A 24,802-nucleotide genomic window follows, 5' to 3' on the forward strand; every position below is an offset into this window, starting at 1 on the left:
ACTATCTGGATAAATTCATCTAGATAATGGTGATTTTTATCTTAGATAACTGTGTAAATTAATAATCTTTATTTATCTAGATAAGATAAAAGATAAAAGAATATTTATCTAGATAAACTCAACACTGCTAATAGTGGCCTGTACCTACCTAGTGAATACCTGTAAGTTTTTTTAATATAATAATCCTATAATATTTTAATGGGTATCGTTAAAACCACGGTATATTATAGCTATAATACAATTTTCATGTATTTAATTGAGGGGATGTACGATAAAATAAAAAAGGACCGATCAGCCATTAATAATTATTACGAGGTATAAATTAATGTATACAAAACTTCAAATTGGCAAAAACATTGGAAAAAACAAGACAAATTGACAATAATTGTCAATAGACAAAATGTTAGAATTTTGGTGCTTATTTTTCCGTGCATAAAACATATTAGGTTCAATTAAAAATGTGGAGAAAATCGTTTGAATATTTAAAAAAATTATAGGCAATTTGTATTCAGAAAGTTATAAGAGCTCTTCTTCACGTCTTACAAAACTTAGTGACATATAAGGCATAAAATATATACCTACCGAACTTACTTACTTAAAATTGATACCATAAAGTTTTAAATGTTTTCCGGTATACAGTACAATCCACTCAATTCTGAACTATCGATGGAAAACACTATTGTTACCTCATCACTGATGACTGCTTAAAAATAAAGTTTATTCGATGATCCTACACCATATCACCGTTCAACGACAGTGTAATGGTTTATTCGAAAACGATGCCAACGCTGCGACACGCTGATACGTTCATTCGTAAAACCTGAAGGTATCCATTTTTTTTTTTTTTTTTTTTATTATTTCTGACTATTCAATGTGTCCTCATTTTCCTTTGTACTATGCACCATAAACGTCTAAACTGTAAACGTCAAGTCGTATGGCAGTATAAATAATCGCAGCAGATTGAAACGATGCCCCGGAGACGACAATGAAACATGCCTATTGCCTATGGCCATTGCGAAATCCTTGTGATAAAAATCTTCAACAACTACGTGGCACATTCTCTTTATATTGCTCAGAGAGAGACTTGAAAAAAATACACCAAAACAAAAGAAAACGAGCCACTTAAAAAAAATAAAATATAAAGAGAGCGAAGATTCTGCAGCGTGACATATTGGCTCAAAAGCCAAACGTCGCGAAAACGAATTAAATTTTCAAAACAACCGCTCTGCATTATATAACAATTTTACCGCTGACATTTCCCGACGTCGAAAACCTTTTTATTTTTGTTTTTGTTTTATACCAATAATATATATTTATATATAACCTACCTACAATCCAAATTAGTGAAAAAGTAAATTGTAAATATTCAGTAACTGATACAATTTTAAGTTAAAATACCAGATAGGAAGCAATACCTCTACGGAGGCAGAGTATTCGTTACTATTTATTTTCCTAAGCACTAATCATTTGTTCAAAATTCAAAACATTTATAATGTGTAAGTCGCCATCAAAAACTATAGTAGTTATGCGTTATTGCTTTCATATACAACGTTAATAAATAGGTACATATAATGTAAGTACATTGTACATAATATAATATATTATAACATACATTTAAAAAATATTATATTTAATTATATACCAACGCCTACAGTGGCAAGAGGCCAAGATTTACATATTAGTTATTACATATAAATACGTTATAATATGTTATTCGACGATACAAACCTTATTTCGTCACTTGACTATCTTGATTAAGGTTGATTTTGTTTTACAGATTTAGAATATGTATGAGTAAGTCTCACAACTCTTCTTGTTTTGTGACTTAAAAATACAGTAAATCATCTCTATAACGGACCCCTTATTAGACGGAAATCTCCTTACAACGAAAAATAACAACAGTCCTTATATCCCGTATATTTTAGTCTCCCTATATAACGGGGACTTCTCTTCAGCGGAAAACTCAGTTGGTAATGAGCGATTCTGTTATAAGGAGATTTTACTGTATTTAATCTTTAAACAAAATATATTCTATATAGGTAATACAAATATTTTTAAGATTTCATATTTAGTATTATATTCTCATTGTTCTTCGTCAATTTTATTCAATTATACATTACAATTTACGTTTGCTTTTAATGTACGATAATAATATTATCGAGTCATGCTTATAGAATACATTGACAATAATAGGGATTTTTATACATACTTACACAAAGTTGACGAGGCCACATAGACATATTGTGCCTGCCTAAAGTCAATGTGGACTGAATTAGTCCTATGTTTTACATTGTACCCTATGCATATTGAAATACATAGGTAGTAAAAAAGAATAAACCACACAAATAAATTAACCAAAATTGTATTTACATATTAATCATATAAAAACTATTATCTACATAAAGCTATAAAGATAATAAATAATATACATTACTAGCTGACCCGGCAAACATTGTTTTGCCAAAAAGTTTTTTTAAATATTAAGTGGACCCGGCGAATTTAACGCCTTCTGATAAACTTTAGAATGATAATAAAACATATAGTTCAAGAATTTATTTATTGATTTATTTGAATTGAAACAGAAATATGATAAACAATGTTTTTCGTTTTGTTTTCTGGCGCAAAAACAAATAACGAAGACGGTTTGCCAACACGCGAACTGGCAACGTACAGCTGACCGTGCGAAAAACATGAAAATTCTAAATTGATCCCACAGACATCCAACGATTGGCCTTGCGATTTATTGATTGTCATCGCAAAAGCCAATCGAACGGGAAACTGAATCCGCTTGAATTGAAATGGAAGATCTGTTGGAATGATTGGAATTCGTGGGGTAAGGACTTCTTCTCCTTTGAATTTGCCCTTGATGATATTATAAATATATTTAGCTCTTATTTTTATACTAAGTCATCGTTTTAATTTACATAATCAACAATATTTTAATATTGCTGCTGTTACAAAAATATAATATTTAAAAATAAAATAGATTACAATTCACATTATAATTAGTATTTTCGAATCATACATGAATAATAATTATTGTTATCGTTAATGCGTTTTTAAATTCAATATTATACAATTTATAGGTATCGTTATTTTATTTAAAGTTTTAATACATATACTGTGAGAGTAATTTACCCATCAGTATATAACACGTGTCGTATCTTTTTCCAGAGTTCATAATAAAACATCCCTACTCCAATTTTGTCTGAGTATACGAGGGAGAAGTTTTTAGCAAGGGTGATTGAAAGCGTGTAGGATAAAAGTGGGTTGTTGTGGTTGTTGAGTTTGACGTGTAACCTTTAATAATGTCGCCAGGGGCAGAATAGCTGTTATAGTTTCTAGGGGCACATTAACTGATGTTGAATAATGTCGGTTTGAATAATTTTCAAGATAATTTATCAGGTATTTTCAGCAGTTGTAAAAAAATTAAACGAACACGATAATATATGCACTAATCAGCTTGCTATTAAAGTATAATACACTAATATGTATAGTTGAAGTTATTTTATAATTTATTATTAAATTATTATATGACGATTATTTATTTAAAATACTTACCTATACATATATACAGACATACAATATTATACGTAGATTAATTAATTATTATACATTAATATTATGTAATTATTCCATATGTACTGTATAATATTATTTATATAAATATTGAAGGCTTTATATTATGAATGCATATTCTGTATACATACCCTTTCCAAGGATTAAACCAATAACATAGGTACGTTTATCGTTTATGTCTAAATTAATTATTAAATTGCGTTTTTATCAATCGGTATTGTATTGTTAATCAATTGCTTAGACTTAAGGGAGTTGAAAGCGCACCTTTTCTAAGCATTATTCGATAGGCAATTATTTTAACTTGTGTGTTGGCTTCAGCTTTTGTGTGAGTAGTAAATGAACTTTAGTGTGAGTAACTCCAACACGCCACCACCGCCACCCGCACTTCGACATCAGACGCATGCACATATCAAAGAACACGAACAAAAGTATTTTTTCTATGGCATAACTATAAACAGTACCAAAAGCAAAAGAATAATTCACCTTGTTTAGATTGACTAATATAATATTAATTATGAAAACATATTTTAATGGATTAGGCAGCCTATTTTTTAGGTTTACTCGAAAATACATTTCCGATTTTGTTTGTTTAGTTAATATTGTGTGATGTATAATACGTTTACTTCTATTCACGAAATATACTTAACTTGACTTTTATTTAATATAATAATGGAATTAAAAAATAAAAATAAATTTCCGATCAAACTTACAAGCAAGGCATACAAATTAAGATTAGTTTTCAAAATTCAAGTCAAGCTGCTGCAGGAGTCTATATTTATTTTTCTTTCGTATATTTTGGTTTAATCACACGAACACTACATAATTTATTTCTCTGGCCCACTATATCTGTATAATTTACGATGTTGACCATATTTATTTGACTTTTAGTGATCCAATTTTATAACTATAATAATTAGTAAAATATGTGTAAAATATATTTCAAAATAGTTATAACATTAAATAAAGTGTTCAATAATTGTTTCTTTTTTTGAAACTGTTTTTTTTATATATAATAAATTCAAGAAATAACTACTCGACCTTTAAGATAAATAGTTATAAAAGCACTGGGTATTAAATAGATTGGATTTATTAAATAGTATTAACTAATAATAAATGAATAATTTGTCAGTCTGACAATCTACCGAACGTATACATTTGACATTATAAATTTTAAGTAGTCTCTATCTCTAAACATATATGTTTTTGCAGGCAGAATTTGAAATTGTTATAATCAGGTTATCATCGTTTATTTTAAGGGGACGCTGAAACTGCATGTGTTGCCTTTGTTATACAACCGTACAACATAGCCAATTTTCGTTCAGCAGCTGAACCATTCATTTTGTGTTGTTAGCTTTATTATTAAAGAGAATCAACCTAATATCAAACTTTGAGGTAAGAACATTATCCCCCAACTAATAGCCTTTTTTTTTTTTGATCTTTTAATTTTAAAGTAAGTGATAAACATTAAATACATTAAATTTATATTTAGTTTTAAAATGCTCATATAGTCCACTTCAAATTAAAATATAAATAAAAGCCCGAGAATTTTCCTAGATATTATAGATATTATTATTATACCTTTAAGTTTATAACAGGTTTCTTTATATGGATCAATTCACTCAAATAGTCTATTAAAGAATTAAAGTTTAAAACGAACAACATATAGGCGGGTTCATCATTCTCTTAGGATAGCCTTTTTTTTTTCTACTTGCAATGTATAAAATAATGTTATGTCGTACCTATTCCTTAATACTCCATGGGTACTCCATGGGTACCTCCTACTATAAAAGGGTTTTAGATTTAACTTTCATATAATATTATAGAGTTTTAAAAGTACTGCAATTTATTTAATAAGTACTAAAAAATCGCTAGTTAGAATATAATATAATGAAATGAAATATAACTTTCCATTAATTGTTATAATTTTAAATATTATTTAATTGATTTATAAGATATTTTTAAGTTAATGATGATTTTTAAAAGTCTTAAAAACCCGTTAATGATAAATTAAACAACTTAATTCAATATTAATTTTATATAATCTTAAATATTTTCTCGGATATTACAGTATTTTTATTTTAATGATATTGCTCCAATAACGTCGAGTAAATGTAATCATCAAATAAAAAAAATTAAAACGTTTTTTATTTGAACCTACGTACATTTTAATATTATCAATTTTATTAAATTTGTAAATATTGTAAAGTACATTATAATCAATAAAATTCATGAATGTTTTTTAACATTTTCAAGTGAAGTGAAAAACAATTGATTCTGCAATTATGTTTTTTTCGTTTAAAGGTATTTAAACCAATCCAACTCCGGGTCCATCTGGGTATCTTGTACGGATTTGGACTAAGTTTTATTTCGATTGTTTGTACTACTATTACACGTATCGTAGCTAGGCATTTTCGATGAATAGACTAACTTTAAAATTTGATGAAATCATCTAAAAATGTATGTCTCATTTGGAAAATTTAAAAACTGGTCTATTTATGGAATTTACACTCATTATTATAGGTAGCACTAGGTACTATTTATTTAATAAATTATCAGCCATTTTTATCTCACTACTTATATAATTGGGCATTGATTATGAATGTTATATGATTGGACATATATTTAAATATATTTAATCTATAATAGTAATTCGTTAGCATTTGATTTTTATGTTATCTTTATTATATTGTACTGAAGGTATATTATATTATAATATGGTGCAATGTCTGCTTTCAATTGGATGAAAATTAATGTAATTTTTCGATTGTAAAATGTTATATGGTGCCAAGCTTGCTTCTTCTTGCGATAAAGTGTGATCAATGGTCTATGTTTTTTTTTCTTTAATATTACCCATAAGAAAATATATACTGCAAAGTCTTTAAAGTTCTATGATTCATAATGAGGATTCATGGATTCACGGATCAGCTTCAAATTCTCATCAAAATGTCTGAGCTTTTCATTCAGTAAGGCACTGGGGCCATTTTAAAATATGTTACTATACTTTCTACTGTATAGGTACTATTGATCGGAAAGTTTTTATCAATATATATAAATCGACTCGGACGCTATTTATAACGTCAGTTACGTCTTAAAAATTGAAAAAGTTTTACTTTTTAGATAAATCACATATTTTTTAAGTCCCGATAATGACAATTTATTGTCCGTAATTCTATAAATTATTTTGATCGTATTAAGTTTTTTGTACAGTCCTATTATGTTCCTTTTTTTTATATAATTTTCACAAAATATTTAATATTTATACTTACCACAATGTGCTTCCATGAATTTGGACTATTAGATTTTACAATTATGTGTTCAATATAATTATTTTGAGTACCTAGATATGCAGACCAACTATATTGATAGTTCAGATTATTAGTTCTAAAGTTCCACACTTTACACGAGATTAAAAAGGTGATGTCCATCAACGAACGTCTTTCTAAATAAAAACAAGATAAGAATAAAACAATTCAGTATTATATTTTATTGCACATAAAATACACAACTATTTAAACGTAATATAATAATATATATTAAACTAAGTATAGTAATAATTTAGTGGTATACAATAACTTATTTTTTGATAAAATATTTTAGATAATTTGTAAGAGACATAAATCATTAATTAAAATATAGATTTGATAACATAAATGTAGCCTTACATAGCCACGTAATTATTATTAATAATATACCTATAAACAGTTTTGATGTAATTATATAAAGTTTGATTCCTTAAATTGTGTTTGGTGTTTTATTACAATTATCTAAATAAGGAATTTGTCTGTAGAAATAACGAAAAAAAATATTTAAGAACAACAGTAAAATCTTAATAAAAAAAAAAAACTGAAACTTATAAATTAATATTTTATAACAAAAATCTAACTTAAATCCTGTAATAATATTATATGATACATAAAATTGTAACTAAATGTAGTTATTAGGTAATTAATTAAGTCAAATAATACATTACATACATGGTTAAAGTATACCTAATGCTTTTCTACAATAATAAATAATTATTTATTCATCTTAACAAGTTAAATAAATGACCCATTTATATTCTTTAAATTATTTTACAAATTATCCAGTAACATTATTATTATAAAATACTTTAGTATAAATTGACCATAATATCGAGACTGTATCTAAAACAGTTTGATTTTTTTCAATTGTATGAAACAAATTATTTATTATTATCATACATTTATTGATAATTTGTATTATCAATTATCATAATATAATATAATTTAAAATTATTTTTTAGTACAATTCAAGATATTTATTATTGATTTTAATGTTAGTTTAGGCTTGTGCAGGATTTGTAGGTTAATTGAAAGCATTTGTTTTTTGAGTATTTAATTGTTAACGAATCATTTTGAAAACGTCGTATAACCACGTAGAATTTTATTTCGCGTATACTATTGTGTTGTAGTAGCCTACGTGAACCCTAAATATATATATATATATGTGGAATGTTGAATTATATCCTTTACTAAAGGTGACTTTTTTAACGGGTTATTCTAATATAAAGGAGAAATCCATCTGTTGAAGTACAGGAAAATGAAAAATGTCTTTTGTTCTTTTTAAGATAGTTAAAGTCAGGTTAATTTAGGATTTGTTTTCTCTAGACCAAAATCAAACTTAATTTGAAATTAAATATAATAATTATTATTTTAAAGTTAACAGTTATTAAGAATAAATTAATATAAAAATGTACTTATTTTACAGTTTGTAGGTAAATACATTAATACATTTAAAAACTTAATAAGTTTAGTAAATATGACCTAATTAATTGCCTGTTTAAATCAAGAAAAAAATGTATTTTTAAAACTGAAGAAACGGACTTAGGTAGTCTTATTATGAAACGGATTTTTATGTCAGAGTTACAATTATATATATATTTTTTTAGTTCAGCTTTCCAAATTGTTTTCTCATTGTTGCTTACACAATAATAATATAATTTTTGAAAATTAAAACGAGTTTCCATAATAATTTAATAATAGTACAATAATCATATTATTTATGAACAGCTAATAAGTTAATTAATGTGTTATTAGTTATTACTAATAGTTAACAATTCGATTTACTCTTTTTTTAAGTTGTATCAAAAAACTAATATTATTTGGAATGTACCAATCGTTATATTTTAAGGTAAAACAATAATTTAGGGTATATGATATAATATGCAAAATTGTGTTTAATGCAATATATGTAGGTATACATGTCTAGTTTACAGGAAACTCGAAGAATTTTTTTTTTAATTTTCTATTATTATATTATATCTTTAACAGATAGAAAAAATCACACATTTTGTTAGATGAAATGTAATATTTTCTCACTAACAGCGAAAACGTTCATAAGCATGAGGTTTTGAATTGTATCTATTCGTTTCAAACCGATATTATTTACAATTCAAGAAGTATTTTCGATCCGTGTTATTAATTGGCTGTAGGTATTGATGAGGAGTCCTAACTAAGAGTACACCTACTTTTATAGCAAAGATATCCAATTTAAGAATTATCATTAAACAGCGTATTTAATTATTTATAATTTTATCAACCAATAATTAATTATATTACAGTGATAACTTGAAATTTAAGTATACATTTTCTCAAATATTTAATTCATCGTTTTCAACTTATTGGTCTTGAGAAAAAATGGAAATCGATCAACATTCCTATTTCCTATGTGTATCTGATCTATATTATATTTAACAATAGCACAACGTATAATATGTTTTGAACACAAAGTTTTTACATAATAATATATTATTCAAAGTAGTTTTTCTCTGCATCATTAAAATGATAATTATGAATTTGGTTCATGCCAACTATAATACTTGATTAAAATACATATGTGATATTAAGTACATATTTAACAACGCAAAGACGATTTTTTATAGAAATAAATTATAACATTGAATTGTTATTTTTTTTTTTGTTCTAAAATAACATCAAAAATTATCGATAGTTTTTATTTTTAACTACCCATTTCAGTAAATATTTACGGCAATATTAAAATATCTGTATAGTAAATAATGATTGTAAAACTGTATATTAAACAAAAATTAGGTTACGGTTGCACAACAAAAAAAAATCAATATAGGTACAGCTAAAATATTAACGATTTTGTGTTTTATAAAAGTTCGTACGAAGATCTTTAATATTATACGAGTGTTTATGTTTTAACCTTTATTATTCATTATTGTATTATAATATCGACAAATTTAATTTCCATAAAAACTGTTGTACAGGAATATCATATACAATTTTGTTGGAATCTCTAATTATGAGTTTTAAAATAATTACTCTCAACGCAAATTATTATATTTTAAAAATAATTTTAAATATTAGTTTTTAATTTATGGGTATACATTAGGAATTCAAAACGCCGTATTTTAGTTATACTAAATGTATAGAAAATATATTAAAAATATTGGGTATCTTAAGGAAACAAGAAGGTACTTATGGCTTAAACAAATAAATGTTAAAAATATAATTATAGGCTATACTTTTATTACATTGAAGTATAGTAAGTCAAAGTAAACATAATTTCATTGAAAATATTAATTTTTATATATAGGTTTATGCCAAAAATATAGAACTTAAAAGGAAAAAAATTTGATTATTTTTATAATCTATAATACGATCACATCTTTGATATTTTTAGTATGATATGGTTAGTATTGGTTTAGGAAATATTATTTAATACATACATTATAAATTATATTCTATAAAGACTCGATTGAATTATATAAATTCTACTATTTTGGTCCCAGCATTTATAATATTGTTAATTGTGTAATCTGTATGAAACAGATAAGTTTAAACACGAACCTCATTTTTGATGTAGGTACATATCGATAATAATTCAATATAAATCCACAAATCTACAAACAATTAAATGCACATGGTCATACAGGACAATATTTGAAATAAATAATATTATATTTAACTGTATTAAAGAAATCAAATGTGGTTTAAAAACTATTCGTGTTATAGGAAGATCGGATGGATAAAAAATATAAATACATGGTTATATTATAGAATTTTAATTTAATAGTATTAAATTCCTATAAAACAAATGATTTACCACTTTTAATTATAATTTATAAATACTTAATTTTTGGGTTTACATTGCTGAAACATGTTTTCATTATTGTGTTGACACTAGGTACTGAATGATTCGTTTTTAATTTCACATATTGTCTTTAAGTTTGTATACAATTGTGTACGGTGTAAACATGAGCAGGAAGGCTCTTGAGAGAAAATTGAAACGAATTGTTAGAAACACCAAAAACCCTAGGGGACAACAAAATACAGGGATTTGCCGTTTACATTTGGACAATAATAATTTATTGTTAGGTAGTTTATATCGACACTGGGAGAGCGACCGAGTTAATTGCAAACGTAAACACCGGTATATAGTGAATAAATAAAATCATTGTCACGCCTTAGGCAGGGAGATGATTCTGGGAAACAAAAATAATAAAAACACCAACTTAAGTATTAACGGACGGACAGGATATTTGGAAATTGGATTATTTGGTTATAAAATATCAATCTTTTCAATGATAGGTTATAGATACAACGATGTGAAACAATGTCAGTTTCAAGTCTTTCATCCCGAGTTCTAATGTTTTATTTGTATATAATATAATATTATATATTTATATAACATAAATGACCTGCAGTTCAATTATAGTCCCAGAATTATTTTTGTTTTAGAACAATAATTAAATGTATCAATTTTTGACCAAGACTATACACTTTTGCTGATAAAATGTTTACATAGAAACCTATTTTGAATTTTAGGAGCATAAATAAAACTATTTGCGACAAATATAATATAATTTAATATCTTGACATTATATTTACTGGACTTGAATAAATACAATTTTGTACAAACAATTTGAATGGCTTATTTGGATTTTGTTACGTACCTATAGTATACATACCAATTTATTTTAAATGATTCGAATATAATTTTAACAGTTAATTATTGAAGATTATAGTACAATATTATAAACATTAAATACCATTAAACGTTTTTAACCAAAAACCAAATTTAATTTTAATGGTAGTATTTAATTTTGAATATTGATTCATATTAAATTAGACCAATTCATTACAGACATTAAAAATAATAAAAGAAACTTTATTTTATTTGTCACAAATTAATTTTTATTTGACTCTAAAGGTTAAATCCTATTTTTTTATAGTTAGATATTTTAACCCTAAATGTTTTTTTTCAATATCAAATTTGACGGATAAACTGACACGAATTTTCGATCACAATGGCCTAAGTCATAATTTTTTCTACACACACAATTTAAAAATGATAAACATGATAAATAACATATTATTTACGTTTATATTGATATTGTATATTATAACAATAATGACAATTACCTAACACTAAATTCATTGTTATTTATTATCTAGGTAGCTATTTTACCGTAAAAGAGTCCATTAATTGTTATAAATTCAGGTCACTCTGAACCTGCGCACTAAAAAATATATCTAGACGGTGAGAATAATTTTGACGGTTACCTGCGGGACTTAATGTAAGCATTAAAGTGCTAACTCGCAACCTTCCGCCATTGTCGTCCTCAACTTAACTCATGTCACGTACTCACGTCCAAACACTTAAAATCTTTTAGTCATTGATACCAATGGTCATAAATCAGAATGATATATCTGTTTTGCATTCATGCGAATACTCGTTAAACGAGTAGAATATTAATTTAACTTTTAAAAGTATTCTTACTGAATTATTTTTGTTGTATTCACGAAAATAATAAAATAATTAATAATCAATGAACGCGCAGAGTGCGTAATATATGAACACGCACTTATGCATATGAGTTTAATATACGAGATAATAACATGACGAAACGTCGTAAAAAAAACATTCAAAACCAAATTTAATAAAATAACACGCACCGTAGAACAATTATTATTGTGATACATTATGCGTGATTAAATTTAGGTTCACAGAATAAATTTAATAGGCCATCCTCTTACCATAATCCAAATCACGCATGACATAGCTATAATTACTTTTAAAACTTTTACCAAATTTAAGTGTTAAGTACAATGCCAGTACCTAGTGACTGTTTACTTGAACCATTTTATGATATCATAATTAAAATTTACAAAAGCAACAGAAATATTTAAATTGAATGACAGTTTATATTAACCTATGTTTAATTGTATGCAATATACAAACAATTATTTCTCCAGATACGAGTAGCTTAGTTCAGACATAACAATAATGAACTAATATAGCTAACTTCACTATACGATGTAATAAATATTAAAGGGACTTAATCGTTTGCTTTAGAATCTTTATGACTGCGATTAACTTGTTTGTTAGGTGAGTTAAACTATTATTTTCCCCTTCTTAATCAATCTAAAATAAGCATTGTACTTATATTAAATATATATTACAACACATTTGAATTTTGAATTAATCTGAGTATTGAATAAAGTCACTGTAAAATACTAAAGTATATTGTAAATTTAAGTATGTTTTCATTTTTCAAAAATGCATATTACCTATAAATTATAATAGAGTAGGTATAGACTCAACTGTAATAATTTATATCATAATAATATATGATTAATACATTTAACATGACATGTCAGGAGACACAATACTTTTATTACAATTATAACAATAATAGAACGAATCATATACACATTTTCTTTTAGTTTTTAATTAAGTAGATATAATATATATAGTGTTGAAACAACGAAGGTCTCTTATTATAATAATATGTCTTATGTATGTATATATATTTTTTTAATACTTATTAATTTAAAAATGACGAATATTACACTGTGTTACAAGTTAAAATACATTATTTTATAATAGCAAATTAAATATTATAGTAATATTATCCATCAAAATGTATTAAATAATTTAAATGCAAAGATAAATCAAATTGTCGGTTGAACAACGAAACGCATTTAAACATTTTTAAATTGTTTCAGTTCGTTAAACACGTGTTGGGCACCAAACTTTTAAGTAAAACAGAGAACAAGGATTTCGAAAAGGACGAAATGACTTCAATAATTAAAACGTGAATTTATACGATAAAAATAACAATAACAATAATGGAGCGAAACGAACGAGAATTGCTAACGAAATAGCATACGTACATATGAGCACATGATGCATTTATACACAATGATAGGTGAACTAGCGTACGATGTAGGAATAATAAGAAGTTAGTTTAAGTTAGTTTTCCTGGTGAGCGTTGACCCGTGTGCAGTGAAACAGGCCGGGAATCGAGGGGGGGGGGGTGCATTATTATTATTATTATTATTGTTATTATATGGGTGTCACATATAGGGTTGTGGATTAAAAAAGACCATTCTGAGGGAAGCAAAGAATGTAAAACGTTTATAGTGACTTACATTCGTTAAATTACACTTAAAGTTACACAGGGTATCTCACCGTTTTTATCTGTATCCCACATATATTATCCGTCACCCGACAATATATTATATTCCTCTACCCACCGGCTGCATGAACTTTAAAACTTTCTTAACTATTTAAATAGGTAATGAAAATTAGTAATTCTACTTTTAAAATATTTACAATCGATTTTTACGAAACACGGTTTCTAAAGTTTAGATATATCGTACAAATATGAGAAATTATATTATTAACTGCAACTTGGTAATGCAATAATCGTAAAAAAAAAGTTATTTACGGGAACGAACACGGTGAGACACGGGCGATAAATATCCTACAATGCGGCGCACATAAATTACAAATTATAAATTATACGCCATAAATTATTATACCTACGCGTCTTACATGGTGTCGGATCTGTGCCACAACACATCGGTCGTATATTTCGACAATGAGCGAAACAACTCGACGACGCGACAACTAGTGCACATGACACAGACGCCGTACCTACCTACTAAGGTACCTAACTAATAATGTGGATGCACACGAAATGACTTTGCGTAGCGACGCGTAATGCGACGATCGCAATATTATTATGATGAATACAAAGAGGACACCGATACGAGTGATACTTACCAGTTACCAGCAAACGTTACATTATACACACAACGTTATACCATTATAATATTATTAATATTTGTAGATTTCTCAGCCGTAATCTATTCGATTAAGAGGTGTTCCTCATAACTTTACCCTAACGCTGCAAACGCTGATATAATGATCGTGATGTTGAGATCCTTACACCGCCGCAGCCGTACACGAGAGTTCTAACCTAACCGTACATTTAAGGCAAAACAATATTTTTATACTTTTAAAATTATTTTTGTAAATATAATACATCTATATACATAACCGTAAACAAGTATTAATTCTCAATAGCCCGTAGTATTTTATTGACTCAATACACGTTATTTCATATTTGTCACGCTTTAATATTGTTTTATTAGACGTTTCACGAGTGGCCACCTATATTAGAATATTAATTTATGGATTTTGTTAGTTATGTTGAGGAAAAAGTCTGAATTATTGTATTTGAAAACTGTATAAATTCTTTCGAATATCGCATGTCATGTATCGTAAGTGCCCGAATATCGATGAGTTCCCATACTTACACTGTGGCACGATCAGCTGGATGCGTGCAAAATAATGTGTACGACGATCGTATACGACTGCAACAAGTCGCAACCACCTTTCGACCATCGTCCGAGGCATCGCAGTGGTCTTGGCGTTGGGGATGAGCGTCGGGGGTCGGGACCGTGGAGGAGTGTCGGGTGAGGGTGGCGTAGCGGGATGGTCAACACGACTACAGGGCCACGTCACATCCACCGTCGTCGACTGGTTGGGTGACGCTGATGTGTATGGCGCTGTACGGCAGTATGCTGGTGATGGTCATGCGGCGGCTGCCGTGGTGGCCGTGGGCGCAACCGCACAGCGCCGTGTTGGCCGTATGCTATTTGAACCGGAGCGCGCACTGCTGGAACACCAGCACGGCCACGACGGCGGCGAGCACTACAGCGCCGGCCACGTACACGAGTGCCAGGTGTACGAGGCTGGTGACGTACAGCGTCCGGTTGCACCACACGTTCGGCTCGTACAGCGACGACGGTTCCGAGTCGGGCCAGTACACGGACAGGATCCAATAGTTGCCCAGCGCGAACCAACCGGCCAGGAACGCGGCCAGCCCGACGGACGCTATGCGCGACCCCATGGACGACACCATGTCCTCCCGCGTGCCCATGTCCGGCCGCCGGCGCTTGTTGTACCGCAGCGACTTGACCTGCCGGCACAGCAGCCACACCATTTTGATCATGCCGAATATGCCGCCCACGATCATGTACACTGGTATGTGCGGTTCCCGCGGACAGTCCCGGACGAACTCCACGCCTGCAACACGCCAAAACCGACGACGACGAGCGCCGTCGTCATCCGCCGCATTATAATCATACGATCATTTATAACGTTATATTTATTCATACGGCCTATTCGCTGGCTGGCACTGTCACGACATTGACTATCGTTACATAATAATATACCTGGCAAAGTGTGATGTGCATGTGCAAACGCGCGTGGTATATCGTGTCATGTCAGGGTGATTATTATAACCCGGGACAATCGATATTCCTTGACCCGACCTATAGCGCCCACGCCTGTATAGCTCCGACTGAGTTCGGTTCGGTTGGTTTCGTTTGGGTCGGGGATTAGTTTTGAGCTAATCAATTCGTGCGCAGCGGTCCTAGAGCTGCGGGTAAAAAGGTGGATATTATTAGGATACGACAAAGCGTATATTATCCGCCGGCGAGACAATCATACTGTGATATTTTTAAAATTTTTAAAATTTTTTTTTCTTGTCATATCCGTTTTAGCGTGTGGCGCACAACCCTCAGGTAATATTGGTAATATTTATTTCACCGAAAAGCGATGCATAATAGTAGAAAAGTAGTGCCTGAAAAGGAAGTAAAAGTACTGAAAAGTAGTGAAATTACGAGTCGGTTTCTCCGCCATCTCTGCACAAAGATCTGTCTATTCACGTAACTGTTATATTACTATTATTATTATAAACTATTCTTGTTGTCCAAGTTGCTAACTAAAACCTATGTAACAGTTGGTTAATATATAAAATTATGTTGAAATAACACACACTTCATTAAAAGAACGAATTAAACTGATTGATGCGACATATAAATTAGCATAATATAATTCATGAACTAATTAAAGGTATATTCTATATAATAAACACAGTGTGTCTCTTTATTTTATCCCGTCAATGGCTCTTCTACTAATTAGTGTTTTGAAAAATAATTACCAGGTAATAATTGCAAGTCACAATTAGTATGTATCTAATAACATAATTTAAAAAAAAATTGTTTACCTAAACTACTTAAATGGATGTAATTAATGTTCAAAAAAGTCTTTAGTCTAAATCAATGTTTATTACAAACATGTATATTACCTATGCATTATGTATCTTCTGAATAGGCATTACTTTATATCTTAGTTTATATTTGTAATTACTGGAGTAGGTAGGTAGTTATGTTTAAAATAATTTCTTCAAATAGGCAATACCATATAAAATAAATAATGCATTTACAAAAGTTAAATTTTTGGTGTAAAATAAATAATTTTCTGCCTCCCTTCCTATAAGCTGAGTTTCAAAACATGCAATTTCCAATGGTAAAATAAAATATTTCCATTTTTTTTCCAATTGACACTACAATTATAGTATGCACCAATACTTTTAACAATTAATACATTAAATGTTGACTATTCAGCTAATTTGGTTCCCACCTGTGAGCTGAAATTGTACAATAATATTGTTAGACTGCACACATTATGATTGTTATCTCTTCTTAACTTGTTACTAAAGTAAATTTCAGTATAATACATTACGGCAGAAAATAAAAGTTACAAATAAGTTTTTAAGAAATTATAATTTATCAGAGAATTAGAAACATTTCATCAATATTGCCCCTACTATTTTTTTTAGTATGTATTAACTATAGAACACACTATTTCTGAAAACCGAAGAATTGTATAATTAAATAAAAACCAAAAACACGGAATTTGCTGTAGCTGAACTCACTTAATGTGTTGGCTTATAAATGTATTTATTTTTTAGACGTCTAGTATCCACATTACATATTGACATAATAAATTTAATTTATATATTAGGCTTTAACGAAAAATCTACAACAAATGCGAAAAACAATCTTGAAAGAGTTGATGGTTCCTTATTTTTATTTTATGAAATTCACACTAGAAAACAATATCCAACATTTCAAACAGTTATTCAACAATAGGTAACCTCTAAGGCTCTACATCGTGTGATATACATATTATGTACCTAATGAATTATATTATAAAACTGAAGAGTTATTCAATCATAATGTAGTCTGTACATTTTTTAATTGCAATCTACTACGTCAAATATTAATATTTAACAGTGAACTGACCGAATAAATAAACTACTAAACGTTTAATATAAGATTAAATTATTTTGAGTCGTAGGTATAAAATATCTCCCCAAAATGGATTTTAATTAATTTTATAATTCTTAGAAACTATGGCTTGCTTACTTAAGTTTATATTTTGTAAAGTCATATTATGCCAGATAAAAAATGTATTTTAAAATGTATATTTTGTGGCTTCATTTTGATTAAATCAAATAATTCGGTGATTATTAATCATTGTTAACGTAGGTAATTAAAAATTGTATTTGATACCAGGCATGACACTGCGTTCACTTAAACCCTAGAAGGAGAAATTTAAATAGTAAATATAAGAATGACCATTTAACAATTAGGTACAATGAATTTGCGGTTTCTGGAAGATCAATAAGTATCTAAGAAAAGTCAAACGTTGGCTACCTAAGTATTTTTCATTTGTTTCTAATTTATGACAACTATAACATAAGAACGCATGTATCGATCTTACGCTATTTTTGTTTATTTAAGTCATATCAACTTTTGATTTTTAAATTAAATATATTTTTTTATTTTTTTTTTTTTATTAGATACAAATAGAGTACTTACAATCTATAATATTTATATACAATACAATAAGTAAATTTGATACCTAATATAAGGTACATAACATGAAATGGCGTGAGGAGGGAGGCCCACCAGTGTGGATACCCTTTAACTTGGGGTAGAGAGTTTTATTTTTTTTTTAATTAGTGCAGGTCGGGATTCAGGAGATCTCGACACCAGTGTCTTTTTAATCGACGTGGGGGGTTATTTGGCATGAATTCACTGGCTAAGTTAGAAAAAGATGAATTTGTGTGGTTAACTGTTTTGGTGTTAACATTTTTATAGTAATTTGTAGCTGTTTTAGAGACTGTTTCAATTTTAAGATCTTTATGTAGTGAGAGGTTCGAGACGTACCATGGCGCAGATGTTATTTGGCGAAGGGAAATAGACTGGAAGGCTTGTATAGTCCGTATTTGGGAAGGTTTGACACATCCCCATATTTGGATGCCCAGATAGGTTTTAACATTGATTTGTATATTAATAATTTGTTGTCAATAGAAAGTTTGGACTTAAGGATAGGCCGTAAAAGATGAAGTCTGGTGTTAAGAGCCTTTCTTTTAATTTTGAGGTGTGGGCCCCAGGTTAGACGCGTGTCTAAAATTGGACCTAAGTATTTGGTTTGAGTTGTGGTTTGGATTGGATTGTTTTGGAAATAGATTGTAGGTAGAACAGCTTTTCTTAAAGTAAAAGGAATGTGAAAGGACTTATCTATATTGATTTTTATTCTCCATTTGGTGGACCATTTTGAAATTGTATCAAGATGTATTTGGAAGTTTTGGTATGCTGTTGTGGAATCGGAATGGGATGAGAAATATATTTTATATTTCTTTATTAGAAGAGAACTTTGACCAACAGTTTTATCAAAATAAGAATGTTTTGAGTTAACACATCATAAACTATTTATTTAGTCATTACATAATCGTAGTATAAAATCATAAATAAATAATATAAATTGATATAACTATATAAAAATATAAACATATAATATTTAAGATTTATTGTTATCTTATAATATGTATTATATAGTGAAACTGTAATGTTCATATTAAAAAGTTAAAAATAATACACCCCATGTGTATTTATTATTTTTGTTATATTAATATCGTCCGTAAAATATTTAAGTATAGAATTTCGAAGTTGACTAAATTGTACAACTGTTCAACTTCTTCATATACTTATTCTAATATTCAGTTATTGTTTGTCGAATTAAATAATTGAATATAAACATTTTTAATATTATATTTTTATAAGTACTTACTTTACATAAAACAACAATATTACATAAGTAAAGTAGTTAGACTAAAAGATATGGGTATAATGATTAATATGATCATTCATACATAAACATCCCAAAATATTTTGTACATTTAAATTTGATTTCCAATACCTATCTGAAATACTTAGGGAAATTTACCTGTACTATTTATATATTATTATAAATTGTAATTAAATGCCGATCGATGTTTTAAAAAATAAAATTAAAAAAATTAAAAAATAACTTATTACAATGATAAAATTTATATAATTCATAAACCTTCGATATGCTTGCATATTACATGTTTACATTAACTATAGGCAAATTGATTAAAAAACTGTAAATAATGACGTTTGAGGTTTTTTTTAAACCACCATATTTGATAAACATGAAAATATTAAATTAAACTTTAAAATTACTTTAATTAATTGTATATTTGTATAGGCACTGGGCAGTAAGTACACATAGACAATATTATACTTTAAAATTATTTTTGATAGTTAATATATATGCTTGCATTCGCATAATGTGATTAAATAGTATTTGCTTTGATCAAAAGTATATTTTATATTATAACAAAACTTACCAACAACGAACATAATTAAAGGCACCACCGTGAAAATGGACAAAATTACCGTCATTATCACTGAAATCATAAAAATTATAAATCCATTATTATAATTGAGCAGTCAAGAACTATAAAATTCAACGATTCACAATATTTATAACGTAATTTGAAGAATTTCTTGTTAAGAATAACTGAAATACTAAATAATAAGTTTAATATATCCGGCATGTTAGTCAATGCAATCCGTGTCAAAGTTATTGACAAAAAATGATCTATTTAGTATAATATTTATTCTTAAAATATATATTTCATATTTATTGAATTTCTAATCCTATTATTGCTACACCCTAGTTTTTAGAATTACTTTTAGTATGTTTTATTTACCTATCTGATAATTAATTCTATCAGAAATATAAATAATAGACTTAACATTGGATGATACTTTAATACGTTTACTTATTAGTTTTGTCATTGTGTTAAGTATGTAACATTAGTTCAAAATACAATATAACATTATATTCAAAAGAATAGGATTCCCCCACAAATTGTATTTCTTTTTCAATAACGATAATAAGACACAAATGGTTGGTAGGGAACTATTTCTTCAAGTGGCTCACAAGTGAATTTTATTGTCCTCTGGTCCGGTGAGTTCGTGGTTCAGTAGTTCGAAATCCTTTTCAGGTAAATTTACCGGAGAAACCAATAAAATACAACAGCTCTCTGTGAGAATCGTAACATATAACATAATCTCGTGGGAACTTCTAAAATCTTTGTTAGTGCCAATTAATCTCGAGACAGGGACAGATTTATAGGGAGACATTGAAATAATTGTTCAGATTATATAACGTACCTACATATTATATAATACGTTTTCAAAAAACATTTTTATAGACAATTATAACTTAATATTAATAATACAATTTATTATGATACCTAACACACATTTTTGTTGGATTCCCGTTATTAGTATTTCAACAGTATTCTCTCTTTCCGAACTATACCTACACAGTTTAAATGTTTATTAACCATTACTTCAATGCTCGAGTGTCTTAAAGCACACTTAAAAAACAAATTTTATTGTAGGTAGATTCATGATATTTTTTAATTTGTTAAGTGCTTAATGATATTGTATATTTTACAAACTTATAAATTCCTAATTTATAGTGTCAATTTTATTTTTCATGAAAACTATACAAGGCCAATGTATATTAATATATTATTCTATTTTTCATTTATTGCAATATACCTAATGGCTTAATCATTCTATTAAATACAGCAATAATTTTTATCAACCAGCTTTAAGTTATTAAATATTAAAATTAATGTTACACGTCAAATTATATGCTTTCATTTCACAATATCTAAAAAACATTTTCTAAAAGTTTCTATAAATATAAATAAGTAGAATCAGTATGATTTTCCAATTTGTCATAGATAAAAGTTAATTTGTTGTATAAAAAAGTGTTTTGATATTAATTTACTGTCGTGTATAAGTAATAATACCTACTTATACATTTTTAGTATTACCTATTGTTTTTATTTTATAATATTATTTATAGAAAATAATTATAAATCCGAAAATTTATAAATATGATAACTAAAGAACATAAATGGATTTTGTTACATACATTTTCAATTTAGAAACTGAATCAAATTAAAATCAAATTTTATTAACTCATGCACGCCCCGGGCAAGCATCATAATGGACTATTATTAACATAATTCGTAGAAGCAAGGGAGAAGCATGAAAACAAATTATTTTTAATTAATATAATATACATAATAGTGTTTATTTACTTTTGTTTTTAACCATCGTTAATCTGAAACTAAATTAATCTTAATAATCAAATATGCCAACTTATAATTTAAATTTAAATAAATACTTGTTTAAATTAATATTTATTTGCGGTGTTATTATAATATATACATATAGTATGTTATGTTAATTCTTGAAATAATAATTGATTAGTACCTCTATAAATAATACGCTGTGGTCGGAAATATTTAATATGATATTAACAGTTCAATCCGACCTACATTTTTGTCACTGGAATCAATACGTTTTATAAATCTGTGGGTGCTTTATACTCTTTAATCAACAATCGTATTATACTAGTAGGTATACAATAATAATTTGCAATTTGCACATGATGTGAATATTTTCATTTACTAAAATTATTTTAAAATTGAAAATATTATCTATACCATATAACGTTTACATGTCAATAATCTATAATTGGTATTAATTCATGCAAACTTTTGTAATTTTTTAACCTTGTTCAATATAGATGGGATACATGGATGATAATGATATTTTTTTTAAAAACTCAGTTAATATATTAAATACAATTTAAAAAAAAATCCTTATGTTCCATAAAAAAATTAATGTATATACAGTATGAATACATCACTCGGTAGATGTATTAACTAGTAAGGTAATATTTTCTTCTAATATAAAATTAAGTAGTTATTATATTTTTGGTAATATCAAATAAATATTAATAATTGTACAAACATTTATTTACGACATAAGTTAAAATGAGAAATTAAGTAAAATTCCACTATAGCTTTAAAATAATATCAGCAGAGAGCATATGAATCATTAAATTCAAAAAGGGCACATGTCGATCTTTTTCATAAAATCACATTTTTAAAAATGTTTGTTTAGGTGATAAATACATCTTCTATACAAACGAGGCACATTTCCAGTTTACAGGTACCTACATTATAGTACAATGTCTATTTAGGTAATGTGAGTTTTTCAATTTGTTTCTTCAATTTTTCCGGTGGATATTAAGTTTTTTGTCCCTGCTGAACAATTTATGAAATTTGGATGTGTGCCCTTTTTGCATTTAGTGATTTATTTCATATAATATTCCATATGCACCCCCATTAGAATTTAAAACGTCGAAGCACCATGTGACTCAACAGCATATTATCGATAAACATTGAAATGTATTTCCTTATTCTATTATTAAATATTGCGATTATTTATTTATTTTAAAAAAACCATGTTATATTTTCCTTAAATAAACATTTGTAACAAAAGTAATATTTAGTCAACAATTTGTGTTATGCCATTGTTATCCCCATGAATAGCGTTTTGAAAAAAACGCCACGGGTAATGTAAATATAAATATTTAAGTTTCTTTATCACATTTACTATAATTGTATTAAGGTACAATAAAATAATTTATTATTCGTACAATTATACTTGCATTTTGAAATACCCCTAAACAACCTAAACATATTGGTTTTAAAGGGCTCTATTTTTTTTTTTTAAGTATTATCATTTTTTGAAACATTTAAACACGAGCAAAAAGACTTACGGAGCAATTTTATTAATTGAATACCTTTAAAGATGATTTTAAAGTTATGTTTCATGTTTGGTTTTTCTTGTACAGTTATACTAATTTAAAAGCGTGAACCATTTAGTCTAAACAGTATAATATAAGGTGATCAATTTTAGTTTTTACGCTCGTTATTTAAAAAAGTTTTATACAATTTTTTAATTTTTTGTTTTAATATAATTCAATAATATAGTAAAACAACATTTAAAATAAATGATACATTTTACGATATTTTTTTTTTTTTTTTTTTTTTTTATTGGTCTTGAAATCTATAAAATTTCTGCTTCGACAACTTGGTCATTAGCATGTTACTATAAATAATAGATACATAATATTTATAGTGGGTAACAGATCTAAGAATTAAATACAAAAAGATACAATAGAAACAGTTTTAGATTAGTTCGTTTAGTAATTTGTACATTGAAAAGGGGTTGACTAGAGTAGCTTGAGTAATTTGGTTGTCTTAAAGAATTCGATGGTGTTGATCTCATTTTCAGGATTTGGGCCTAGACTTGCTCCAATTTGGTGGCTTATATTGAGCTCCTCTCTTTGTTGTACGTAAATTCTACATTCTTCGAATATGTGTTTTATTGTAATTGTTGTGCCACATGATTGGCATATTGGTGGATCTCCTTTGCTCATTATGTACTCATGAGTTAGTCTTGTGTGGCCAATTCTGGCCCTATTTAGTTTTTTTTCATTTGTGGTACTAATATTGGGATTTCTTCTCCATCTTTGGACCGTTTGTTTAACTTGGTTTAATTTGGTGTTTTGGATGTTCCATATATTTTGCCATATTATAGTGGTGTCTCTTTGAATTTGTTTTCTTATGTCAGAGTATGATGAAATGTTAATATATTGTGAATTCGGTGAATTGATTGCTAATTTAGCTTGTTTATCTGCCCTTTCGTTGCCGATTATTCCAATGTGTCCAGGTATCCAGATTAATTTTATATTGTTGTTCTTTTGGTTTGCTTCCTCTAGTCTATTCTGAATTTGAATTGCTATGTCGCTCGGATTGAATTTATTTTTTACACTA

At 27.8% G+C, this 24,802-nt stretch overlaps 1 protein-coding gene across 1 annotated transcript in view; it reads right to left on the reverse strand.

The window, feature by feature from the left end:
• Positions 1–11,504: 11,504 nt before the first annotated feature.
• The window catches only part of LOC132941583 (uncharacterized), a 74,421-nt gene continuing 61,123 nt past the window's right edge, over positions 11,505–24,802 (reverse strand). The window contains exons 5-6 of the mRNA XM_061009696.1: positions 20,432–20,491; positions 11,505–15,948 (exon numbers count right to left, since the gene is read on the reverse strand). Coding sequence (XP_060865679.1) covers positions 15,515–15,948; positions 20,432–20,491 — 494 coding nt within the window. The 3' untranslated portion in view covers positions 11,505–15,514. The remainder of the gene's footprint in view (positions 15,949–20,431; positions 20,492–24,802) is intronic.

Source organism: Metopolophium dirhodum, chromosome 3 (assembly GCF_019925205.1).
Source record: "Metopolophium dirhodum isolate CAU chromosome 3, ASM1992520v1, whole genome shotgun sequence".
Taxonomy (NCBI): domain Eukaryota; kingdom Metazoa; phylum Arthropoda; class Insecta; order Hemiptera; family Aphididae; genus Metopolophium; species Metopolophium dirhodum.